Source organism: Coturnix japonica, chromosome 3 (assembly GCF_054131305.1).
Source record: "Coturnix japonica strain WE chromosome 3, WE-NBRP24, whole genome shotgun sequence".
Classification (NCBI taxonomy): domain Eukaryota; kingdom Metazoa; phylum Chordata; class Aves; order Galliformes; family Phasianidae; genus Coturnix; species Coturnix japonica.
The window spans coordinates 22209845-22236442 of NC_140665.1; the positions used below are offsets into that span (position 1 = coordinate 22209845).

General features: G+C 41.1%; 1 protein-coding gene across 4 annotated transcripts in view; it reads right to left on the reverse strand.

The window, feature by feature from the left end:
* The window catches only part of WDR26 (WD repeat domain 26), a 30773-nt gene extending 14050 nt beyond the window's left edge, over window positions 1–16723 (reverse strand). For 2 of the 4 annotated variants that reach the window (XM_085542954.1, XM_085542955.1), the window contains exons 1-7: window positions 16054–16723; window positions 14723–14822; window positions 14536–14592; window positions 8032–8168; window positions 7326–7423; window positions 6414–6570; window positions 1947–2085 (exon numbers count right to left, since the gene is read on the reverse strand). In XM_085542954.1, coding sequence (XP_085399080.1) covers window positions 1947–2085; window positions 6414–6570; window positions 7326–7423; window positions 8032–8168; window positions 14536–14592; window positions 14723–14822; window positions 16054–16400 — 1035 coding nt within the window. In that variant the 5' untranslated portion in view covers window positions 16401–16723. Of the gene's footprint in view, window positions 1–1946; window positions 2086–6413; window positions 6571–7325; window positions 7424–8031; window positions 8234–14535; window positions 14593–14722; window positions 14823–16053 lie in introns of those variants that run through there. The other 2 variants (XM_015857164.3, XM_085542957.1) reach the window with 2 other exon arrangements.
* Window positions 16724–26598: the final 9875 nt, after the last annotated feature.

Consider the following 26598-nt stretch of genomic DNA (forward strand, 5'->3'; position numbering starts at 1 on the left):
GAAGAAGACACAACTATTCAGCTATTAAGCCTGTAATGATTAAGGCCCTTGTCTGAGAAGTCAAACATCTGTCAATAGTTTTAAGAAAGTGTACTAAGAAACAAGTTTCAGTAAGAAACAAGTTGAAGGCAAGTTCTACCAAAGAAGATGCATTCCACACAAGGTGATGTCTAATGTTAGTGCTCTAGGGATTCCACCACTCCTTCTAAAAGAGAAATAATTTATTCCACACTCAAATCTAGCTTTACCCAAGGTATTATTTAATGCTACTGAAAGAACAGTGAAATGAGCAAATGAAAACAGAAGCACGGATTAAGACAGTTTAGATGACAAGTAGACAGGTCTTAAAAAGACATAATGCATCAGTATGGAAACAAAACACCTTTAGAACAGTGTGCCCCCATCACTGGCCCACAGTTGGATGGTTGTTTCCTTACAGCTTATACAGGCAGATTAGAATAATTTTATTTACCTAAAGGCTTGAGAACCTGATTAAATTTATGACTTAAAAGACACTGTCAGCTGCTACAGGAAACATGAAAAGTATGCTCTGCTAAATTTGATATCAGTTATGTGGCCTCATGTTATTAAGAAATCTACCACCTTGAAAGGTTTTAAGAGGTTTGTTTTGTTTAGCCTGGACTAAAATACAGGAAGCAGAATTCAACACAGCTTTTCTACTCTTTACTGGAGATTCTGTTCCTGTAACAACCCACAAATCAAAGTGTTAAGATAACCTATTTGGTTAGCTAGTAATTCACTATGAAATGTGCTATCAGAATGCTGTGAATTAAAAGCCATCAATACAAAGTCAAGTAACAAATCGACAGCAAAGCCATTTGATCCTCAGTTTACTTAGAATTGATTTTTTGTTACTGTTTTTTAATTCAAAAATCACATTAAGCATAAAAATCAGATGTTACTGTATACCTCTCAGCTCAGAGCACATTGGCTGCAGTTACATGGCAAAAGCCAAACAATAGTTCTACACCTGCAAATCTGCTCATTTATAAGAGTTGCATAATTATATACAATCAAAAGGTTGTAAGTTTTAGCATTATCCGAATATCAAAAAGGACTAAAGTTACATAGCTTCCTAACTAGTGGGAGATTGTAGAAAAGGATCAATTTCAGTTCTCAAATCCTACTGAAGTTTGTATGGGACCATAAGAACCTTTCATCTTCTGCTTAGCTTAGCAGTCTGTAAATGTGTTGTTAAGACCTGTAAGAATCTTAATTCTGATAGGGTTTCAAGAGCATCAACAACTTCAGCTCCTTGTGTGCATATGTTAAAGTCTTACTTGACAGCTTTCAGTTGTTATGAAAGAGACATTATTTCCATCCCATGTCTAAAATACCTTGGATCCACTTAACTTTTTATTTAGGTAAGAATACATACAGGTAGAAGATATAAATCTTGTATCTGTTGGATATTTGATACAAGAGGAAGGGTGGCTCACATTTGATACAAACTAAAGGTGTGGCCTGTAATGTGAAATGGACAGACTTACTTAAACTCAAATGTAGTAAAAGGTTAATTTAAGAGATTAAGTCACATATGTTAGCAAGCCACATAGATGAAAGTGACCATCTCTTAACACTGCCATGTTCCTTCCACTTTCTCCCAATGCTTCTCAAAGCCTTCAAGCTAGGAAGCACCTCTGGAGGGCACTAGCAGGCTCTACTCAGCAGTGCTGGTTAGGGGCAAAGCAGCCAACATTTCAGACCCTGAAGGCAATAGGTATTCAAGTGTCTTCAATAACTTAGACTGCGATCTTCAGCTTCCTAGACAAATACCCTACTCAGTGGGCTACAGTACATGCTAGCCTGTCTGAGGAAAAAAAATAAACATTCTAGCAAAACCATTATTTATATATATATATATATATATATATATGGAAAAAAAATAAATCACACACACATTTTAACATATGTTGCACACTTACTGGATCAACCTGCCAGATAATAACAGTTGTATCCTTGGATCCTGTTGCTAGTTTAGTGCCATCATTAGAGAATTTACAGAACCACACTTCGTTACAGTGCTCTGTTAGGATCTGCTGTGTATAGCAAGGGAACTGTTTCCTAGGGGAAAAAAGAAAGGGATGCATTAAACAAAAAAAAAAAAAATTAAGAAGAAAGCAGTAAGATTTATATGAACAACACTAGTCTAATAAAAATTAAGAAAGTATTTAAGTGCCAAACCAGGTAACTTAGACAAGTCTGAAAAACAGTATCAAGACCAGGTTTCCAAAATCCCATCTAACCTGGCTTTGCACGCTGCTTCTCTAGGCAGCCTTTATCAGGGCTTAACCACCCCCATCATGTTAATAACACTTCAAGTGTTCAACCCAACAGGCTTCCCCTAACCAAAGCCACACCATTTTATAATGTATTAAAGACTTACTAAACTAAATATTCTATGATAAACTACTGAAAGGGTTAAGCATTTCCTTAGAGCTAATATTTAATCTTCTAGTTACATTCTGAGGAGAGGCTAACAGTCAAAATATTAACATCAGGAGACACGTCCTGTTTCATTCACTGCCTGCCCATTACATAAGAAATTGGGAGCTAGTCTAAAGTCAACATAGGCTTTTAGAGCAGATGACTGCTTATGTAAGTAATACTCATGTTATGAAGTTCAGTGTTTGGATGCACTAAAAGTTAACACCTAACCATTAACACTTATTCCTGAAGTACTCCAGGTATCCTGAAGAGCATTCATCTTCCAGTGAGTTTTTATAGGGCCTGGCACAACAGGACAACACAACTTTAATGGGATATGAAGTTACTACCCTAAAAACAATATCCTATGTGAATGCACAGTTACACTTACTACAAGAAAATGCTGGCCTAAGAAAAGTTACTTCCTTACATTCATATTTTAATATACAGTCAGTGGTAGCCAGGCTGGCAGACATCCTGAAAAACTACTTTTTAAACCAGAAATTTCTGGTTAATATAATGACCACATACTCTTAGTCCACTTCCTTCTATTAGAAGATGCATCCCAGTCTGTGTTTAAAGACCATTGAGCAACACTTAACCACCACGCATGCCCTCATTTCCTGTATTATGACAGGGGAGGATAACCACATCATATATACACATACCTGTATCCATCTTCCTTTGGTATGTCTAGTCACTTCTAATAAACACAAGTCTATTCTGCTTTGTTCTGCCTTAAGCTGACCAGGAATTGTCTAATTATCACTTGAACAACCCTGAGCTCAAGGTTAAAAGCTCCAGCCGTGAAAGAAGACTTTGTTTCCTTAAAGCCTAAAGGGAGGTAGACAAGTCCTTACACAGACACCTGCACCTACAGCAAGAGCTAGGTCTCATTATTATTTAGCCATGCTGTATTAAGTTCCTAAGTTAAGTTCCTATTTTTCCTCAGAGCAGCAGTTTCTTCTTGAAAGTTAGAGATTCTTTATCCATATTTCATACAGAGTATCCCAGGAAATCCATTTCAGCATATGGCATTAAAAGAAACACTCTAAAAACTAAAATCTCGGGAGCTTTTCTTAAAGACACAAAGAACAAGCAGCGTAATGCTGGAGTACACATTTACATAGAAAGGGAACCTTGAGGTTACTAAAAGAAGCGAACAAGCACAGCCAATATCACCGCTGCAGACACAACCAGTGCTCAACTACACTATTCACAACTCGGTCAGATCAGAGCTCTCTCAGAAGTCCCAACAAAGGAAATAGAACCCAGCAAGATTTGCTTCATAGACAAACGATACATTAAATAATACCGCAGTTGTTCAATAGTTTCTTGTCTACATAATGAGATGCTATTGTAAATCAGAAGTGTTTTGCTCTTTGTTTCCTTACCAGTTGTTCTGTTCAGCACAACACTTGAGTCATGTTGCTCACATACTGAAATAAAGTATCTAATAAAGTTATCCACTGTTGCATGTACAGAATCCTAAACTTAACTACTAACAGCTACTTTCCACTGTATGTAGAATGAAAGATTTATTCCCCAGCTTTGATTCTCCAGAGTTCTTTTTCAAAACTGCTGCATTAGCCCAGTATAAGCACAAAGGAATTCAACAGCATTCATTTCTCACTTGGGTTTCATTGTGAATACAGACTTAAGTGTATTTACATGAAACCTAGAAAAATCCAGCTGAAAACAAAAACCACCTAAAGGCTTCCCAGGTAAAAGTAAGTAAAAGTAGTAAACAGAAGGACTGCTCCAAAAGTAATGCCTCCTGTTTTATTATGTTGGCTGAACATCAGAGACAGATGGTGGTGATATGGCAGCAGAGGTGGAACCTTCCCACCCATATTCCATTACGTTTTGTTGCTGTGCGACAGATGGCAGCAGAGGGACACAATGGCATCTGACACGGAAGTGCATATGGAGCAAAGGGGTGTGACTGATTTCCTCCATGCAGAATACACTGAGCCCACTGACATTCATCAATGCTTGCTGAACATTTATGGAGACCAAACAGTGAATGACAGCACAGTGAGGTGGTTGCACAGTGTGTTTCAGCAGTAGTAACAGCAACATGAAATACAAGCCATGTTCCTCACAAGCAGACTTCTACAAGCACGGCATGCAGGCTCTTGTTCAACACTGGCAAAAATCCACAGCTCATGGAGGTGACTGCGTTGACAAATAGTGTTTTGTAGCTGACAATTTGTTCTATCAAACAGCGTTACTGTGCTCTTTGTGTTTGTTGCAATAGAAGGCATTACTTTCAGAGCGACCCATGTACACAAGTGATCACCCCCCTCCAAGAGCATCTATTATCAAAATAGAATGCACAGTAAGATTCCATGTATAGCCTGCACTCCCAGCAGTTTCATCTCTCTCACCACCTGCTCCTGTGAAGTTATTAAGATTTAGTTGAACATTCTACCCATTCGTGCACTTTTAATCATGCTTACTTAAAATATTGCCAGAAGTCCAAAACATTAGTTCCAACTAAAAAGGGAAACTGCCCAAACTTTCATGCCAGCAAGCAGATTCAGATCAGCAGAACTGGAGTTCACATTTATGGTGTGGTACCTAGTTCTATCTAGTCTACCTTCACGCGTCCTTTACAGTTGACTTGAATGTTAAACACACCAAACTCTCCCTACAGAACTTCTACTGTTATTTATGGGTTTGTGGAAAGACTAAATTACTCTGTTAGTTTGTTTAAGACTCACTTCCGAAGTAGGGAAGCCACAATTCCTTTATCTGATCGTTTCCAATAGCTCTTAAAATAAGCAACAGTCAAAAGTCCATGCACATGAGAAACTACTAGAGCAATGTGATGCAGCAGATAGAAAGTGTAACAACAGTCTAAAAAAAAAAAAAGTTACTTGAATGAAGTAGCAGTTATATTAACTTTAAAACCTTAAGATGGTTACAGGCATGTACTGTGGAAATCTGTATCTTTCAAAACAGATTCCAAGCATTCGAAGCAGCTGAGTTCATAAAGTCACTAAAGGCAAGTTTATCAGATAGGATTTAGCTTTTCAGATGAACTAACCTTAACACAAAGAAAGTCTCACGTAAGCCCAAGTTTTAGCTCACTACATGAAAGAAAAAGAAAGGAAAAAGCAAAAACACAGAAGGGCATCGTACATAGCCTGCATTTTGCAGGTGCCTTACCCTCATTCCTGTATTACAGAAGTTTTCTATAAAAACTACACTGAATTTTTAGGTCCTTGGCAATGTTTTCAGAAAATAAAGAAGGCCAGGCAAATTAGGTGTTTGTTAAAATAAACTGAAACACACCACACCAACATCCTCCTGCTTGTCTAGAGTATGGCATTTTAAAGATTCAGAAGCAGCACCAATATGCACACAGAAGATATTCAGTTTTTACTACCTTATTAAGAACTATTTTCCCAAACTTCTTTTATTCATGCAGTATATGTTTGTTTAGTATCTAATATATTTCAACACCCTAATCCGTGAGTCTCAGAAGCACCTTATTGTTCACTATTAAAAGCTAAAAGTTGACTTTATTTAGTGTGTTTCAGTAGACTTTCTGCATTCCAGTCAGCTTGAAGACAGCCTGATTAACATTCTAGTGATAGCCTAGTTAAAACACACCAGTCACATACTGATTAATAAACAGAATGGCTGCTCTAAGTTGTGAAGCAACAAGCAGTTAAGGCTTAGCATAATAACATATCCTACTCATATCCACCCAAATACAATTTTAAAGTTTCAGTATGGCTCCACTGCTTGATATCCAGCTACCAAAGCCTTCCATACACACAATGCATGAATGGTTCCAGTTCCACCTTCTGCCACTCAATTCCTAAGATCTGTCTTTCCCCACAACTGTTAAACACATTAGAATCATGTTCACAATCCTGATAACAGTAGGCACAATTAAATTACTTTAAGAGAAGATACTGCCAGCCATCTTGCAAGTAGAAAGGGCTTCTTACCTACTACAAACATGATCTATAAGCAGCGAGACAGAATCTAGATTACTATCTAGTTTGGTATTATGGTATAGGCACCGGTCCCGTTGTAGTTCCACAGCCTGACGTAGCAGGTTCTGTAAACGCCTTGGAGGAAGCATCACTGATGGGGGTAGGTATGCTATTAAAAACAAAAAAAAATGTTGAAAAATACATATATCAGAAACAAGTGAAAAGCATTCATTGGTTTGAGTGATTTTTGGAAGAGACTTAGTGAATAAAGCTTAAAGCTGCTGAAAAAGAATGCACACAGCTTGTAATTCCAGATGTATACCAGTAATCATGGCAAGCGTGAGCCTCTGGAAAGCACAGCTATATGCAAGATATTTACAGCTATAGCATATACTGTCTTGGCAAGCAAGCATTTACACAAGCTCACTCACAACCCAGTACCTAAAAAAACCTGTCAGATTATAAAGGGTTCATCTGAGAAATTCTCAATTAATACTGCTAAAATGAAGAGTACAATGTATCAGATTTGCAAAATCCATGGTATTACAGAAGCCACAAGAAACCAGAAGAGAAACTGAAATCTACTGCACAGTCGGAGACCACTATTAACTACTACTGGTATTCACAGTGGTTCTAGGACACAATTTCAACCTCTCACTATAGTTGGCATTTACAAAACAAACTTCCCCCCAAACCAATAGAGGAATTCATCACTAAACTGCATTATTAATGCATGCAGCAGAACTAAGTAACGAGAGCTGAAGATTAGCTATAGAAGACCAAAAACTAGAGGCACATAAACAACAGCAAAGAAACCAACAACTGGTAAATGCAGTTGGAATAGATTTCCTGGTATATATGATTACATAATATGCATTTGATTTACAGAGGTGGAAATAAACTCTAAACATTCAAACATCTTACTCTGGAGTTTGTCCAAAAGTTTAGACCTGGAAGCTGTTCCTTTCCCTTCCCACTCTGCTTTTGCACGCAGGTCTTCTGCATGGCTACACATCAGATACCTGTTTAAAACAAACACAAGCAAACAAAACACACACACCAACAGACCTCTTTCTGGAATCATTCTTTCCACTTTTAAGCATGACAATATAGCATTCTTAATGTCACAATATATGAACTGGAATGAAGTTACTTCCGCTTAGACTGATAGGAACAAAGGCAAGGAATACAGACATTTTTCAGAACAGATATCTACAAATTGTCAATGCATAAGAAAATAAGAAGAGTCCCAAGAGGGCTGTTTTCAGAAAGGTAAAAATACCTTATTTTCACCTAAGAACAATCTAGACCAAATTCACCCATTTAAGCATATTTTAAGTTGTAAGATCACAGATCAATAATTCTCAAGATCAAATGAACATACATGCATATGTATTTACTTGGGATCCAAAACAAAAATGACATCAAGTTACTTGCATGCATCTAAAAATATAACATCATCTACTGAATGCTTTTTCTTTACTCACCGCTTTAGACAGTGCATCTCACTACAGATTATTTATCAAAGGGAGAATAGCTTTAATACAGTTTGAGCTTACAAAGTCAGTACAAGCTATCATAAAAGCTACAATATTTCTTCAAAAACTCCTCTCAAAGTCCAAGCACTTACCCACTGAGGACATGAATGCGTTCTGTATTATATTTCAGAGGCGTCAGTTCACAGCGTAGAACTTGAAGTGCCTCCAGGACCTTGCCATCCTCCAGGTACTCCAGGTACTTCTGCTGCAGCAGCAAAAACTTCATCCTCTGACATGACAGAAAGCAGCAGTCAGGGGAAAAAGGTTGACTGAAGTTTCAGAAAACGTTTGAGCCTAAACAGAACAGTAGAAACCATTCTACTATGCCCTTCAGAAATAAAGCTATATGTAATGTTTCATCACTCAATTTCTTTTTGCTAGATTTTCAACAACACCGCTGCAATTAAGTTATTGATATAGGCATCCTCCTACCTCCTTTCTCAGATCCCCCCTTCAACTTGCCTCCATTTCATATTCACATTCTTTTCAGGGTTGGAAGAACAGTGACTGAATTAGAAAGGCTTCCCAATCTTAAAAGCCCAAGAAAAAATCTCAAGAAAAAAAGCCCCAAAGCAACTAATCACAGACTACAGACCACATGACAGCACAGAACACAAGAAGCCAACTTGACAAGTTCTCATACTGCTTACATAGGAGCATGGATTGTTTGCATAGCTGCATAACGTATGGCAATAAAAAAAATTGGCACTGCCTGAGGTCTTGTTTTGCAGCACCACATTTAGTTGTTTTCCAAGGGTGTTTGATCATTTTTTAAGAGTACAGGATAAAAATAAACAACAATTTCCTAAATTTAGGAATCACTTTTTATTTCTTGTTCTTTCATCATTTCCCTTTCATCTCGTACAGGTTCGGTTTGTTTGGTTTTTTTTCCTGTTTTGTTTTTAAATAAACAATCAACTCTACTACTCTAACAAGTAATGTATATGGAGTTAAAAAAACAAAAACAAAAAAACAGCAGGCATTTCTCTTTAGAAACTTATACCAAATTCTTCGACAGCTTGACCAATTCTGGACAAAACGACTCAGTGTTTGCACATCTCAGTTACTGCCAGAGCTTATCAGAGGGAAAAAGAAGTCTCCAGTCATCAGGTTAAAGAGGAAAACTTACATTCCTACATATATCAGTGAAAAACAAAATAAAGATCACATGTAGCAAATCATACTTGCTTTTCTAAGGAATACACCACCAGTTCAACCACCAGTCTCCTTTGCTTTGTCAGATCTCGAGCACCACCTCACTATTTTCATGCACATATTTGGTCAATGTTTACTGGTTAGTTTCAGACGGACTGCTGGCCTCCTTAAGGAAAGGGATAATTGGGAAGTTTAAAACATCCCTATCCTACTAAGGCTTATGAAGAAGTTTAAGGTTTCAAATCTGTAAAATCTTAGCTAGAAAACAAAGCAGCTTTAACTTCCAGAGATTTTCAGTTCTTAAAAAAACAACAAAACATTTCCACATAGAGTGCTATATCATTATCAGAAAGCTTCGTGAAGCCTCAGCTGTCTATTGTCCTGTACTTGAAGGACATGCCTGTATTACATCCCCTGTAGAGCTCTTCAGTTTGTTTGGATTTGGAACTAAACATGAAAATAGAGCATTGCTTTACAGCTGTCTTTTTCCACCAGGTACAACAGCTTCTTTTTGTGTTTGGGTGATATGTAGAGAAACAACCAACAAAAACAAAAGCCAAAACCCAAACCCAACCTCAGTGGTTGCTCCCATGCACTAGGCCAGCAGGCCTCACTCTGTTTGCTTGCTCAGCAGCAGCAGAAGGGTTAGAAGGTTCCTCTCCCAGCTGCACACATGCTCAGAAGGAGGCATGGAGGAGCTTGGCTTGTAGTCATGTACCATTTTTTCAGCCCTCTTTGTTACCTTACAGCGATGATCACTAACAGGTAAAAATAATCTGATGTTTCCAGTTTATAACGAAGACTAATTCCTTCAACTCTTCGTCTCTAAGTCACTGCATGTAGTATTTACTCATTCCTTGTTATCTCTCTCAAATGTAATAACAGTACCTGCATTTAATTACTCTTTCCCTCTCTACTTTCAGAACTTAACATGTTAATTTCATTTCTTCAGAGGAAAGAAAACAGATTTTATACTGACAGACATGCGTGAAAACCCTAAAAACCAGTTTCTGCAATGCCAATTTCAACACCACCATAGAACCACTACGGGAACATCACCGTGCAGAATGCTGTTGCCAAGTCATCCACAGAAGTGTAACTTCAGTTTTGATGTAGAAAATACAATTCCTAAGAAAGGTCATCAGTGCCAGGTGCAAATTTGGGATATTGGGAATACAGACCATTCAGAACAATGTAGTGCCATAGACTTCCTGCTACTACTAACATGATGGAGAACCAGAATAAAAGATAAAGGGCTTTACATTATAAAATATTTACAGCATAAAGGAAGAGATTGAAGTGTTAATAGGAAAACTATTACATCTAAGCTATTACAATAAACACTCCAACTTACCCTACTGCGTATCTTTTTTCATGTGTGTGTGTGTCTGTGTGCACCCAACTTTTGTCTCTTGACTGACAAACATTTCACTGAATAACCAAGTTTTGTCTTCTCTTATTCTCAGCTACTTTCATATGCTCTACAAGAGCTAATTAAGTCCAATATAATCTTCTCAGGGTAGATAAGACCACTTTGAGCATAACAACTTTTCTAGAGCCTAAGCAACCACTTCCACGAAGAGAACATTGACAGCTGTAGCACAAAAGCAGAAATCCCACCATTTAACTCAATGAACATAAAACTGATCAGATGCAGTGAGCTCACAAGTACAACTTACTCATTTTCCATAGTCTTTAGCTGCCTTATGAAAAACGGAAATGAAAATTACTATGATTTGAGTTATACCACACAGAACATAATGGAAGCGCCTGGAATTTGTTGTTACCATTTCAGCATTTGCAATGGAAATTCGACATCATTACATTCTCTTCTATTGAAGAATTTCAATCCAGACACTACCACCACTTCAGATTACAGCAAATGATAGAAAAGTTTCTTCAGTCTACAAAAAACACCAGAGTCCCAATACAGCAGTTTCATCACAGCAGCCTGACTGTTGTCATTCAGTTTGCACCCTCCCACCCCGTCCTTCAGCTCTACAGTGAGGATGAGGATAAAGTACATTGCTTCTCTGTCTCTAGAGGTTACTATTTAAGCACAAGGTGCCAGATTCAATAGAACTAGAGCTGCTAGCTTTGTTTGTGTGCTTTGCTTTCTTCAGACTATGGCCTTTATTTACTAACACTAACATTTAGCAGAAAAGTCCCTTGCAGAATCTAAAGTACTAGGAAGTCTGACATACAGCATGATTCACCAGCAAAAACTAAAGGTAAAGACAATGGAAAATGACAGGACAAGTATCCTACTATAGTTGAGAAAATAAGTATTTCTGATCACTGGTTACAGTAGTAAATCTTCAGTAGTTTAAAGACTGGGATCATAAGAACATAATTTTAGGATTATTTTTGACCTGCATATCTTGACAAGTCCTGTTGCTGTACTAAGAGCCTATGATTCAAAATAAGCCAGCAAACACTGCTGAAACAAATCTTCTTTGAAATGAAAACAGGTAACCAGAAGACGTGCTGAAGTGATCACCTGATGTTTCAGCACATGCTCTCTACATAGCAGCTATCTACTTACAGGCCTGCAGCACTAAGCCCCTGGTTTCCGTGACTTTTATCTTTAGCACTTGGATAGTCTTGTAAAAGCAAAACCATGATAAATAAAAACATTTAACAACATCCAAAACTTGAACATAAGACCTGGTAATGTAAATATATGAATATTTCCTGCCCTACAGAATTGAACAAGGCATCCACTGTATCAAATCATGTCACTTAGACAGAAATCACCTCTCAGTGCAAGAGATGCCACACAGGCAGGTGGAGCACTTTACTGACACAAGTCAGTAACTTTCTGTGCTGTATTTCTAGGCTGTATACTTTCAGAACTTCAGGTAAACTCAAGTAAATGGGGAAAAAAGTGAAGTGTACAACTGTATAGCACATTCTAGATTAAAACTATAGATATAGGATATCTAGACTCCCTCCCACGTTCAGTTGGTTTCCCAAGATAGATGTTAAAATATGCCTGAATAGCTTGAAACTAAGCAAAACACTGGGCTAACTTGGAGCTGATATTTTTTAAGTGCTACCCAAGGAAAAAAATTAATTACCATGCTTGACTCAAGTCTGAAGTTTGTCTCAAGACAGCTGTATCGTACATGCTGGAAAAGTAAACACGGCTAATCGCATGCTATACTGCTAATATACAGCACTCAGTTGTGTTGATGCAAACAGAAATAAATAGCAGACTGTCTTCTCCCCATCCACCATCTACATGTAGATTTTAAAAACACATCCGAAGTTTACAAACGGAGAGCAGCCATTTCATCTTCAGTGTTTTCAACTGCAGAATCAACAGCACTTTAAAGAAATCAGTAATTAAAACAGAAGTTTTCAAAGTACATACATAACCCCTTTACTGAACAGACATTTCAAAAGCAGTTACATATCCCTGTTATTTTGACCAGGTTGTATTCAGAAACAAGAAAATACATCAAGGAAAAACAAAAGACACTCACACACACAGCACATCCTCATTTGTTAAATACTGTGTCATCTAAACTTCAGGTCCTCATTCTTCTTGTATGCATGCATTGAGTCATACAGTATGAGTAACAGATCAGAAGTCAAACCTAAAAATCTCATTTTCTCTTTTTGAATAGTTACTTGCAGTATCAACTTGTTTGCGCTATCCTTAATCAAGACATCTATTATCTTTATTAGCTCTGACTTTGCTGCAGTCAGGAATAGGTACAGAGCATAAAGCATCTTTCCTTACCTGTAACAGCCTTTTACTAGGTTGCCAGTCGCTGACTACCCTAACTACCCATCCCCTCACCCACATGAAAATAAAACATAAGAGATGGGGAAGGAAGGGAGTGAAGGTGGAAAGAATTGTACTTATCCTCACAAACTATCACCGTCTTGTGAAGAAGGACACAATATTTAGTTATCTGTTTTAAACCAGATGACATTTAAACACAGGAGAACAACTTAAATTATTTCATATTTTTTTCAAGTAAAGCTCAGTCTACATCAGTTACCTGTATTGTGACCAGTTTTATTCAAGCAGTTACACACCAACATTAAAGAACGGAGGCATGCTTTCAAAGATGATCAAAATAGCAGAAGACAAGCTTCCCCTTTTCCTCCCTCAAATGAATTTCTTCTGAAAAGTACAGTAATGACAGACACTTAAAAACCTCTCAACTCCTAGAGATGAGAAACATTTAATACTCCAAAGAAAGTTGATGACTTCCAAAGGGAGAAACGGGAGAAAATTTGCTTCAAATGATCTCAGATATATTTACATGCAGTGGTTTCAAACTTTCATCGCTTATAGACAATCAAAAACTACATGCAATGCTCCTAAGTATTTGAAGAATAAACTCCATTTTATCAAGTCTGAAAAAGTAGAAACTGAACTGGTCTAAGAACTTTCACATTTTGGCCAGATCAATAGAGCAGAACGTAAACTTCTCTCAAACATTCTCCAATGTTTTGCTAAACATCTGTTTTTCCTACTTCACTTCCTGTTCTCTCTTTCTTTCCCTCCCCCACTGGACAGGAAATAGTCTTGACAACAAATGAATCAGCTAGAAGTAGAGCTAAGCAGCCATCAGCTGATTCCTCACTGTTTACAGTCACCAGCACTTCAAAAAGCACTGCTACTTTTTTCTCCCTAAGAGACTTGTTAGTTGTCCTAACTTCATTTCATTAGAATAAACATTTAAGTGCAACAGAACAGGCAGTCTGCAGAGCTAAGTAGTCATTTTTGATCTCAAAATAGAAAAAGCAAGCCAAGAAACACTTTCCTCAAAGTAACTGAAATCATAACAACAGACATTGTAATTGTCAAGTCACAGGAACTGCAAACATCTATTTCTAGGTTCATCTTTGGAAAAAAAAAAAAGCCAGCCAAAGAGAAAAAGCTCCAAATAAAATCCCAAACAGCAATACAAATACATTTGCTCTTTAGAAGCCATCTGGAAAAGCAACAGTATTGTTCGTGTTCTATAGCAGCCTCTATATTCCCGGGATTACAATGCCAACTCTACATTTGCGTTACCGCATCTTTACTTCCAAATTGTTCTTTCCTTAAGAGAAACCTAACTCCAATAAGTACAACGATTGTGAGAAGGATTCCAAGTTTGAAATCAGTATTCAACACAGGCAATTTCCATGGAAACAGACCTATTTTAGGCCTGTTAGAAGATCTATATTTCATCGGTTAAGTATACTTAACAACGTATAAATATTCACTAAAACAAATACTGGGCTTAATACTTTGGTACTTCCCATCTCACATTCTAGAAAAGAGTGAAAAGATTAGTACCTTTTTGAGATAGCATGCAAACTGCTTAAACGGCAAAGAAAATAAGAACTATGGACAACTAACTCCATAGTGAAAGATCACGCTATTCAACTAGCCCGACTATACAACTCTGAAAGAGTTCAAGTGTGCCTCTTACCACAATTGCATGCGGAGAATGCACTAAGGCCTTAAGTTCATTCAGGTCGTTCTCTGCCTGCAGAAACCAGCATAAGAAAAAAAAAAAAAAAAGAAAGAAGTATATAAGGAGGGGGGGATTTTGAATTCTCTCATAGATACTATAAATTTAAACAGTGGTTAATACAGTCCTAGAAGCCCTACGTTACCTTATCCCATTCTCCTTCCATGACATGATTGCGGAATTTGGTAGCAGAAGGATGTTCTAAACGACATCCTGACTCTTGCATGAGAAGATCAACAGTCTGGCTGCAGGAGAGATACAGTGTAAAAAAACCCGACCAGTTTCACCCTCACAAATATACCGCCTGCTACGATAACAGTTAACCGCATTTATAAGTAACTTTATTAAAGTAAGAACACTACCACCAGATTCAGATGCTTGTCCAAAAGACTATCTCAGTTGCCCGAGACAACTGAAACAGCTGCCTATGTCTAAAACAAGCAGTCAATTAGCTTGAGAGCTTCAGTGAAGTACCATGAAGGATGTGACTTACCAGCCACCAAACAGCCAGCCCTGCATAGGAGATAGACTTCATGAAGGAAGAGACAGACTACAGCTGTTAGCCACTGGCTATCAACCCCTGCTCCCCCCTCCCTGCCTCCCATAGATGAGCACAGAGTTATCCACATCTGCAACAGGCCTGTATTAAAAGACTGGCTCCTTAAAATATAATAAACAAACTCACAGACCTGCAGCCCTCCCCCCTTTACTCTAAAAATAGCTTATTTACTGTGGTGCCATCTATGAACAGTCACGAGTTGTCTGTTGCTGTAAACTTGCCTCTTGTGTCAGGGGCAATTCATTTAGCGTGCTAAGTTCTTTATAATTGACCCGGCCCGCTGTGTTTTGAAGACTTGTTTTGCTGTAGCTACGTGAAGGCTTCACGGGGCTCCTGTTCCAGAATCACGATGCGGTGGTTTGAGCCTCGCTCACAAAGTGAACGTTGTGATAGAATTCTCAGATTCGCCTTCCTTCCATGTAAAATTATTTCCCCTATTCTGATTTTAAGAGAGAGTCAATGCGCTTGCTCCTAGTCTACGGGCTTGTCATCAAAACACGGGGCTGAGACCTTTGCCATTGGCGAGGATGAAGGTTTGGCAACACAACGCATCAGCCAGTTTCAGCCGAGTTCGGTTGCTGCCAGCAGACAAGTGAAATCTTGGAGCTCATCTGCGAGAAGCCTCCCCCCCACGCCCAGCTGCGGGCTCCATTACGCGTACCCGATAACTTCTCCCCTGCTAACACGTTGGTATCGATCCACCTTATCAGCGAGCAGCCCGGCTTCCATATTGCCGTCCCTTCCCGAACCACCCGTGCCCGCCGAGCGGAGCGGCACAGGGAACACGACGCGTTCCGGCTCCATTTTCGCGAGCCCTCGCCGCTGCCCTGGCACTCGTCTCCCTTCCCCACACCGCCCCGGTCCGCAGAGGGCCCCGTCCCCGGCCGCCTTCCCCTCCTTCCCCCGCCGCCACTTACTTGAGGCCCAGGCCGTGGAGGTGCTGCCCGATCAGCCGGATCACGTCCTCGTCGGACTGCGAGAGCCGCTTCTTCTTCTTCAGGGCGCTGCCGCCGCCGCCCCCCAGCTCCGCAGCGGCCGTACCGGGCCCCCCGGCGGCGGACACCCCGTTGTTGACGCTGAGGCCGCCGGGGCTGCCGCCGCCGCTGTTGGCCGAAGGCAGCAGCCCGTTGGCGTGGGCCAGCTGCTCGCCGGCGGCCGTGCCCGCCGAGGCCTCGCCGTTCTGGGCGCCCAGACAGCCCAGCTCGGGGCCCTGCGGCGGCTGTTGCTGCTGCTGTTGGCCCCCTCCTGCCCCGTTGGCCTGCATGGCGCTGCCGCCGCTGCTCGTGCTGCTGCTGCTGCCTCGGAGCGGGGCGGCGGCGGGGGCGAGCCCGGCGGGGAGCGAGGGGGACTGGGACAAGGTGAGGCCTGCTCTGCCCGCGGAAGCCCCGGGCTCTCCTGCTCCCTCCGCCGCCGCCGCCGGGGAGGCCCGGGCTTTCTTCCGCGGGGGCGGGGAGGCTCCGCCGGTGTCCGAGTCGGAGGAGGAGGAAGCGGAGGCCAGAGTTTCCTCGCCGAGAGCGGCCGTGGTGGGAAGCCGGGGGGGCGAGGAGGGGGAGGCGGGGGGCGGCAGGGGGTGAGGGGAGGCGGAGCGGGGCCCTGCGCCCCCGGGGGTCCCGGAGGCAGCGCCGCCGCCCGCTCGGGGCTCCCTCTGGCGATGGCGGCCGCCGCTGCCTCGAGCCCCCGCCCGGCAGCCCCGGGCGCCCGGCCTGCTCCGCTCGCTGCCCGCTGGGTTTGTCTTCTCTCAGCCCAGCTGCAGCCTAATGGAGTCCGGGCCGGGACGTCACAGGAAATTCCTATACTGCCCCCTACACACACTTCCGCCGCCCAGGGCTGGGGGTGGGGTACGGGCCCTATGGGGGACGGGGGTGCCGGTGGGGCAGACCTCGTCGCCGCCCTCTGGGCCTCTTGGGCGGCCGCTGAGGGGGTGGGGGTCGGGGTCCGGGTCCCTCAGCGCCCCTGTGAGGGCTGTAGGTGCCTGGAGGCACGTCGGGGGCCGTGCGTGTGCTGTGTGGGTTGTGCTCCCTGCTGTCAGCTCTGCAGTGCGTGTCCGGAGCTGAGAGGTGCGAAGGTGTGAAGGTGTGGGTGCTGGGTGTGAGGCTTTGATCCTGTCACGGTGGGCCATCCTTATCGCACGGTGGGATGGAGAAGGGCTGATGGAATTTCCTGAAGCAAATTTGGGATGGGGGTTTTGGGGGGTATTATTAGGTCCCATCTGGAGTACTGCGTCCAGGTCTGGGATCCCCAAACCTGGAAAGATGTGGAGCCATTGAAGAGGGCTCAAAGGAAGGCCACAAAGGTGATCAGAGAGCTGGAGAACCTCTCCTACAGACAGGCTGAGGGAGTTGGGCTTGAGCAGTCTGGAGAAGGCTGTAGAGGAGCCTCATTACAGCCTTCCAGTATTTAAATAGAGGTTATAAACAAGAAGGAAATCAGCTTTTTATATGAATAGACATGGTAGGACAAGGGGGGATGGTTTTAAACTAAAGGAGAGAAGATTTAGATTAGATATCAGGGAGAAGTTTTCACAGAGAATGTGGTGAGGCGTTGGCCTATGTTTTAACAGCTGCCTACATAAGTTATGGATGCCCCATCCCTGGAAGTAGATGGTCTTTGAGGTCCCTTCCAACACAAGCAGTTCTATGGTTCTGTGATTATGATTTTGGTTATTTGTTCTGTTTTTTAAAAAGGAGAGATACTCAGTGAAGTATCCTATTGTTGCCCAGCCTGGTCACTGGTAGGGTTCAAGTCTAGTCACAATATGCGTTAGCTCCAAAGAGGAAGAAAATGACATTTCTGCATACCTGTAAGTGGTGCAGAAATGTTGGGGCATGGGCCCATCTGTCAGGATAACCTGTCAGAGGAGAACGGGTGCTTTGGGCTTGTCTTTTTCCATCCCCCTCCCATGCAATGGAAACTGGAATCTGCAGCCAAGCCTCTGGTGAAAAATCATGAGACAAATAAAAGATTGGTGTTTGAAAATAGTCACTTGAAATAATACGTTTTCTGTTCTTTGGTTTTAGAGTCTAGAATTTTCAACTTCGATATTTTAAAATTTCACTCCAAATCCTGAAGCAAAATTAACTCTTTCATGAATAAAAGCTGAAGTGAACATGTAATGGTCATCTTTCAGAAGCCACGGTTTTAAGAACACTGAGTATTTCCAACTAACGTTAAAATGGTGAGACAACTGTGCTGTCTTTGGAGTGCAAATGTGAAGAAGCCTGACTGAGGGAAACCAGCCCAAGACAAGTGTAGAAGTCTGCAAACAGATAAAACTCTCTCAAAAAAAATATTAAACCAGATAAGGTGAGGGTGGCAAGGCACTGGCACAGCTGGCACATCCCTGGAGGCATTCGAGGTCAGGTTGGGTGGGGCCCTGGGCAGCCTGAGCTGGTAGGGGCAGCCCTGCCCGTGGTTGGGGTTTGGAACAGGGTGGGCTTTAAGGTTCCTTCCAACCCAAACCATTCTATGATTCTGTAAGAAAAGACTGCATGGTGGCAGTTGAAGTAGATAGTATAGCTAGGCCTTGATTAGAGCTCTCAAAAGCTGCTTAATTGGTAGCAGCTGGAGCACTCTTACACCAAAGGGAGAGGCTGGAAAAAGCTTTGTCACCCAGAGTCCAGCCCAGGTGTGGCTGTAGGATTAAATTCAATACTGAGAGGATTCTGGCTTTGTATCCTATAGCTCACCAGCCACTGCTGGAGAACACACTGCTTGTGTTTTAACTAGTTCAGCACTGCCATATCTTGTCTCATCTCCATTCCTTTCTTTCTTCATAATGCTTGAGGTGTTATTCTTTTATCACTCTCATTCTCTGGTTGTCACCGTTGAATCTATAATTGAAAGATTTGGGCAAACATTACAGGTGTAGCACAGAGCCCATGGAGACACCTTACAAAGCAGTATGAGTGTTTTCAAGAGGGTAAGGTTGCCCATCATTCCTTCCTGTTCACTGTTCTGGTGGTAGAAGCCCCTTCCCACCATATCAGTTTGTGCCACTGTTCCTCCAGCTGCTTTAATCTGCCATGCTGCTCTTGCACTGCCTATAAAGCCTGGCCTTTCCTCATCAGTCCTTGCTTTGATCACCTGCATGTAAGCCTGATGCTCCCACACACGGACTCCTGTACTATGCCAATCACATTGGAGGAGTTGGAGGGAGGAAGGAAACTGATGAGGCTGTGAAGAGTACATCTGTGATGACAGAAGTGAAGAATCCCTGTACTGTAGCTGCAGGTGATATATGGATAAGCAGCTCTATATGCCTATTTGTAGTAGGAAAAGATCTCAAGGAGTAGCAACATGCTTCACTCATTTCAATCAAGTATTCTCAGGTTGTAAGAGTAATATTTGAAGCTGAACATAAAATAGCGCTTTTAAAAGGTATATGTTGCTGCACTGGTCACAGTGAAGGTTCTTAACAGCACCTACCCTGCCACATTTCCTTCCTTGGGGGAAGAAATATCCCAGCAGAAACACAAAGAGCTGGAAGAAGAAGCTTGGTGTAGCTGGAATGGCACAGGCCCTTGGCTCCTCTGCCAGGGACGTAATATTTGAAAGTTTCTTGGTGCTCCAGATGACATAAAAGTATAGAAGGAGAATGATTCAGAGACCCTGGCGTGGAGAACGTGCCTCAGTCCTAGTGCACGTATAGAATGTTCCAAGAGAGAACAGTTCCTACTCTTTTCACCACCTATGGCTTTCCTGTTCAGTGGACCTTGCTTCCTACCTTATAACAAGGAATATGAGACCTGAGAAAGGGGCAATGACACTTTTCTTGGGAAATCTTTCATCAGCTGAACCTTGATTTGAAACTTTCTTTTATTCTACATCCTTGTGAGGCACAGCTGATTCACTGGAAATCCAAACAAGCCTGCAGCTTTTTGAGTAGTTAGACAAATCAGTGGTTAAATGCAACATCTCATTTGTGATAGAGGACTTTGCCGTAACAAGAGTCATCCATCATACTCAGACCATTCCAGATTTCCCCAAAAGTAGGAAATAAATGCAAAAGCTCAGCACTGAAAATAGACAAAGTTATAAACAACCAGAAGAGGGATTATAAAGAAAAAATGTAGTCAGCCTTAAAGGCAATTGTCACATTATCAACCATGTTACTGAAGTACGGTATGTTTTGCTTTTGTGGATGGGGCAGGAAGCCCAGATCTGAATAATAGGAAGGAACTCTTTCATTAAGGGGCAGTGTTTTTTTGATGGTAATCATAAAAATCTGCTTAGACAGAGCTGAAATACTACAGAATATTAGAGAAAACCTTGGAGAGATGGATTAGTAGTAAAGCTGTACGATGAAGGTAATGAACTGTTAGATCCCTCCTATCAGACGTATGTGTGTATACTTAGAATCATGAAATGATTTGGATTGGAAGGGATCTTAAAGATCATCTAGTTCTACAACTGCTGCCATCTGCCCCCTGCTTTATGCTTCCTTTTCTTCTGCACCAAATTTGAGGTTACTGGAAGCAAACCCACTAAAAGCAAAGAAAAAAAATGAAGGAAGAATTGTTTGAAACAATGGTATTTTCCATGGCACCAACAAAACAAATGCTTGAACAGCACCTATATGCTTGCAGTTTTCAAAAGAAGAGCTGCAGATGAAAAACAGCCACTTGTCTGAAATAACATTTCTAGAAAGCCTTCAGTAAACAGAGGATTTGTAACTAAACATCTCATAAGGTTCTGTGGCTGGTAGTGGAGCTTGAGTAGAAAGGGATGCTAGGATCCACTTGAAGTCCACTGCATCACACAGAGCACTGAGGGAACCGGCCTCTACTATTGTGTGCTCACTCCTTATGATATTTGAAAGGCTGTGGTATTTTGGAGAACACCACCAATGACTGAAAACGGGCAAACGTCATGTCTTAAAGTTCAGTTATATCTGGCCCAACCTCAGTGACTTCTGGATTAACGAACTGGGGGAGAACAGAAGCTGTCATCTAAGCTTGATTTTGTTAAATTTTTTTATAGGATCTCCCCCAGTAAACTTATTACTGGGGAGATATGGATGGGGTAGGTAGACTACAGCTGGGAAGAACTTGCTATATCACTAGGCTTGAAGAACTATCTTCTCAATAGTTTGAAGTCTCAATGATGCCATTTTAGGAAGAATTAGGGATCAATACTGGAATAAGTCCTGTTTCACAAGTTCATAATCGACTTCGAGGGTGGGGCAGAATGCACCCTTAGTAAGTATGTGACAGATCTCAACATCAGAACGTGGAGATCGGTTGACATACTGCAGACTGCAGCTGCCATTCAGAGTAGCAAGCTGGAAGAATGGGCCAGTAAGAGCCTCATGAAGGTTGAGATAGTTGTGTTGGAGCATGTGGTGTACAAGGAGAAGTTGAGGAAGTGAGTTTGACTGCAGCAGGACCTAATTACAAAGTCCACCTTCTGAGGGGAATTATAGAAAGGATAGCATCAGGCTTCTCTCTAGATGCACACCAAGAGGAGAAGAGACAAAAATCAGAAGCTGCACCCAAAGAAATTCCAACTGTGTATAAGAAAGACAATTTTCTGTGTGAGACTGGTCAAGTACTGGTACAGGTTCCCAGAAAGGCTGTGAAATTTCCAGCCTTGACATAATCAAAACTGGACTGGACAGGGCCCTGAACAACCTTGTCTAACTATGAATATTGCTGGAGGTCGAATGAGTGACCTGCAGAGGAGCTCCCTCAACTTTAATTAGATTCTACTGATACGATTCTAAATGTGCTCCTGGGAAGAAACCCTGTGGCATGGGGAGCAGTATCAGTGTCTCAATGATTGTATCTCAGGGTTGGTGATACTGTATCCTAAAGCTTCAGTGCTGGCAAAGATGAGGGGATTAGTGCTACTGTTGTAATCTATTATATATAAAGTAATCACACTGTCTCCTGTCCACCAAGCCATGTGTATTATACCGATGATGACCTCTGCATTCTAATGGGCATTCACACCATGACATGGTAACAAAAAAAGGACCAGAAAGTGCTGAGGATTCCATACAGTGTGGAATATCATGTTTAAGCCAGGGTCCACTGTATGGTCAATACAATTTATCATGTAAAGAACATACATGTCACAGATTTTCTTGTATTTCTGTTATCGTAGGTGTCTTTCTGGTTGCCCAGTATGCCTTGTATTGGGACAAGTCAGATTTAGCTGTATGAGCAGATGAAACATGCACATCTATGCAAGAGGTAGGAAACTACACTGGTATTTACTGTACAACTTCTCTGAGCGTATACAGAAAACAATATTGCATATGCTGTGAATCTGACACATCAGACTTGCTTTGCATGCATGATTGATGTGTCTGGGACTACCCTAGATATAATCCGCAAAATCTGGCTGTGTGTACTGTGGCATATCAGTCATTTTGAGATAAACCAGAAAGTTATTTGTAGCCTGGATTTGGAAAGACACTAGGCTACCACGTCACTGCCTCAAAGAGATGTTTCCATACTTGCCAAGCAGCATGCTTGGACATTTTTTTTTCAAGACACCTCTATATGCATAAATGTTAATTCTAACACTGACTGAATCCCATTCTGACTACTGTGTACAAGGGGACCTGGCATGTATTACATGGAAAAGCCTAGCAGTGGTTTTGTCCTGTGGAGCATTCTAGGCCCGTTGCTTAGGGAGTTTCCTGCAGTCTGTGTAGTGATTAACATTAGTGTGTAGATTTCACGTCCAGAACTCAGATGAGTTATTAGTGTTTTTGTGCAAGATTAGATTTATCATTCTATTGTTGCAGTTATTTTACTTTTCCTACTTGTGGGCCTCTCCCCTGCCTTTAACTTTGTACTGGCTCTCAAGACAATTGTTATTTCAGGCTTGTTATTTGTATCTGCCAACTCCCACATGACTCCTAGAGCCTAACCCTGAGTGGGGTAATGCCACACTTTCTACTGCCTTGCCATTGAATTATGCCCTGCCTCTCCTGGAATGACATGTATGGTAGTCCTTTCTCCTTTTTCTATAGGGTTATATTTGCAATGAGCTCTTACACCCGGAACTAAGAATTCAAGACCAGGCATGTTGACTGTAGTATCATATATCCACTCACAAATGAGCAGAGAAGGAAATTATTACATCATCATCAGCAGATTACATCTTAATGTTAAGATTGTGAGTAGCTCCTTGGAACCGAGGGATTACTTACTATTGCTATTATTTTCCTTCTTAATCAGAAATATAGTTTTCTCAACTTTATGTTTGGAAAAGAAAGTAAACCACCAGAGCCTCCTTACTTGTTTTGGACAAGAGGTTAAAGGTTATTGTCACAAGAATGTCATTGCACTACTATTCAACTACCCTTTGTTTTAGGGGAAGTCACTAGTTTTTGCTGCAGCTGTATCTTTGCTTAAAGGTAAGCTTTGTGCACAAGTTTCTACAACCTTATTGTTGCAGATTATTTACCTTAGAAATAAAGAGCCATGAAGTTACAGAACAGAATGATTTGTGACTTTACATGCCAAGAAACCTTCACCACTTCATCTAATTTTTAACTGCTCTCCACTGCATCTGCTCTGACAGTACTGCTCACACTTAAGGCCTCCTAATGTTTCAAATAGCAATGATAATAAAGAACACAAGACACCACTTACCCAGCACAAAAATTCTTCCTCTGTGTACTTGGAGAAGAGAGTCATTCTAGAACCACGCTAGCCTGAGCTGCAGGATAGGGAAGCAGAGTCATGATACAGAAGCATTGCACAGTGCTGAAGTCTGATCACTCAGCTCTCAGAAGGGTACTCACACAAGACCAAAGTTCTTTCTGCAGATAACAGCAGGCTGTAAGATATTAAACACATATGATCTGATGATCTGTGAACATTATATTATGTTTTCCAGAAGAGTTGGTTAACATCTTTGTCCAAAGGCTCCTAATACTTTACAGTTTTTATTTTTGTTTTGGTTTTGTTCAGTTTTGTTTGTTTGTTTGTCTTTGACAAATATATTTAAGATTTTGTTCCTAAAACAACCTCGTTTCTCAAAAAGCAAAGATAATGTTCCCTAAACTTTCTAGTTTACACATATCTTGTTTTGCTCTGTTTTCAGTAGTGTACAGTCTGTGGAACACAGGTAGACACACTTCTTACAGACTAAACTTTAAGGAGACTAATATTAAGTTATTTGAACGTTTACCTTATGAATAATATAGTCATTTCAAATATATGCAAATTAAATCTTTATGCTTTGGTGGCTTCTGTTTTGAAGAAGAGCACCATGAAGGTTTCTGAAGCACAGCATGGAACAAAGGCATGCTAACCAACATTCATTTGGCAGTATTGCTCATTACCAGTTTGACTATTAGGGAGGATACTCTATGTATTGCCATTTCTATTTTTATCTGTCACTGCATGATGATACAATATAGTCAATTATGCCTGCAGTATACTTGAATTCATTCCTAGTTTTCTATAAATATCAGTACTTTCTATTTAAGCATCTCCCATTCAACAGCACTTCTTCAGAATACCACATCTGAGAAAGCAGTGTGTCCTGCTGAATCCGTGCAGTGCTGGAGGTATGGAGGAAAGTGGTTCCAGCTGGAAGATTTTCAAAATAAGGATCAAAGGCTTGATCTTTTAAATATTGCAGTGCACATGTAGATATGCTTCCATGAGTTGTACTATTTGTCACATTTTCCCTGTTGGAACTTGGTGCTATGAATTGTAACAAACCTGTCACCTAGAAGTACTCAGCTATTGCTGTATTGCACACTGTGACTACTCAAAACTTCACAGTACATTCTGAAATAAGCTCAGAAAATAAAGGCTCTCATCCTTGAAGCTAAGAGAATCCCTATGTGCTCTTCCAAGTGTGGTGCCAAAGATATGTAGTGCCACTAACAAAGCTGAACTCATTGAGTTCCTTTTTGCCAGGAGCATTGACACAAATGCAAAGTAGGTAGTTTGATGAACTTGCTTTGCTGTTATTGTTTTAACAACATTAGCAGGAAAACTGATAGAACTTTGTTTTTTAAAAAAACATACTTCTTGATATTCATCTCATTTCATATTTCATATTTTATTGAAGCCTTCTAGCAGGCTTGGCCTACAGAATTTTATGTTTTGCATGGTAGTCCTTAGAAAAAAACACTACTCCACATTTCAAAAGGGAGAGTTTTCAGAAGCAAGGCACAATATAGGGGGAAATTTTGCTGCTTGCATAAACTTAATCAAAATGAGACATAGAAATCACAACTCCAGTGGTATTTCACCTATGCTGACCTATGTTTTCTCTTCTTGATCAGCAGACTTGTATCAGTCTTCTCATTTCTAAGGAGGTTTTCAAGTTCAACCATAGATTTCATTTGTCATTAGACTGGATTTTGGTTTGCACAGATCAGGGTGCAATTTTTTCTTTCAGTTGTTCTAGAGATTTTCAAAGGCAGGGAAGAGCATTGTATTGTTGTGAGTGACACTGACATGTAAATAAATAACACTGAAACTCAGCAGAGTGTTAATTAGAAATTATTGCTGTAACCTGACTGACCTGACTTGGTATTATGGTATCTTGCAAAACTGGCTTTTTATTCCTACACGTGCCTGATTTGTTTCTGTGATGAGAAGCTAATGATTTCATGGACTCTGTTGGCTTAATCCTGCTTTCATTCCACTATGGAAACTATATGTTAAGAAGAATAAGTAAAATCAGAATGAGAGGCACTGGGTGTGATCCAAGGTGACTACTCCAAATGATACTTTGTGTAGATTTCTATGTTATCATATATTATATATTGGGTCTGTTAATTATTTTCTTATTTAAGTTGGTTTTGCTCTGAAAGACTAGCTTGCACCTGTTTAATTCTTCATCACAGAAGGTCCATTGAAACAAGGGAGCATTTTCTTGAACAATGTAATTAAGTAGTAACAATGAGACCCAGTTTATTGCACCTTCTAATCGCATTGCCATTCTGATAACTCTGCTGGGAAGAGGGATGGCTGTGTCAAACTGGTTTGAAATCCCACTTAAAGAGGTTCCTCAGTTAGAAGAGGCAGATCTTTACATCTGAATGTCCTATGCAAGGATCAAAAAGCTACTACTTAAGAGTCTTAAAAGTGAGAGGGTCTAACATTTGGCATACTCCTCACTCCAGCTCCTCTGGCCTGTTGGCTGGTGCAGTCAGTGGGAGCAGTGGGAGCAGTTGGGAGCAGGGCTCTGGCACTCTCCTTCCTTCCCAGTGCTGGCTGCATTCATCTTATCCTTGATGATAAAGATACTCCACTGGGGTGGAGTGCCTTGGTGACACATCTATCCAGCATCTTGTTTTGGAGTTAGCTTGGTAGGAGTGTGGCGCTGAGCTGTGCTGCCATATCCTCCATTTAACTATAGGTTTGTGTGAGTAATTGGTCAGGTAGCTGAACCAAAGTTATTCAGAATATGGAGCATGCGTGATGCAAAAAGCAAACAGGTGCAGCATGACCCCACACTGTGGCCAGTGCTGTATTCAGTAG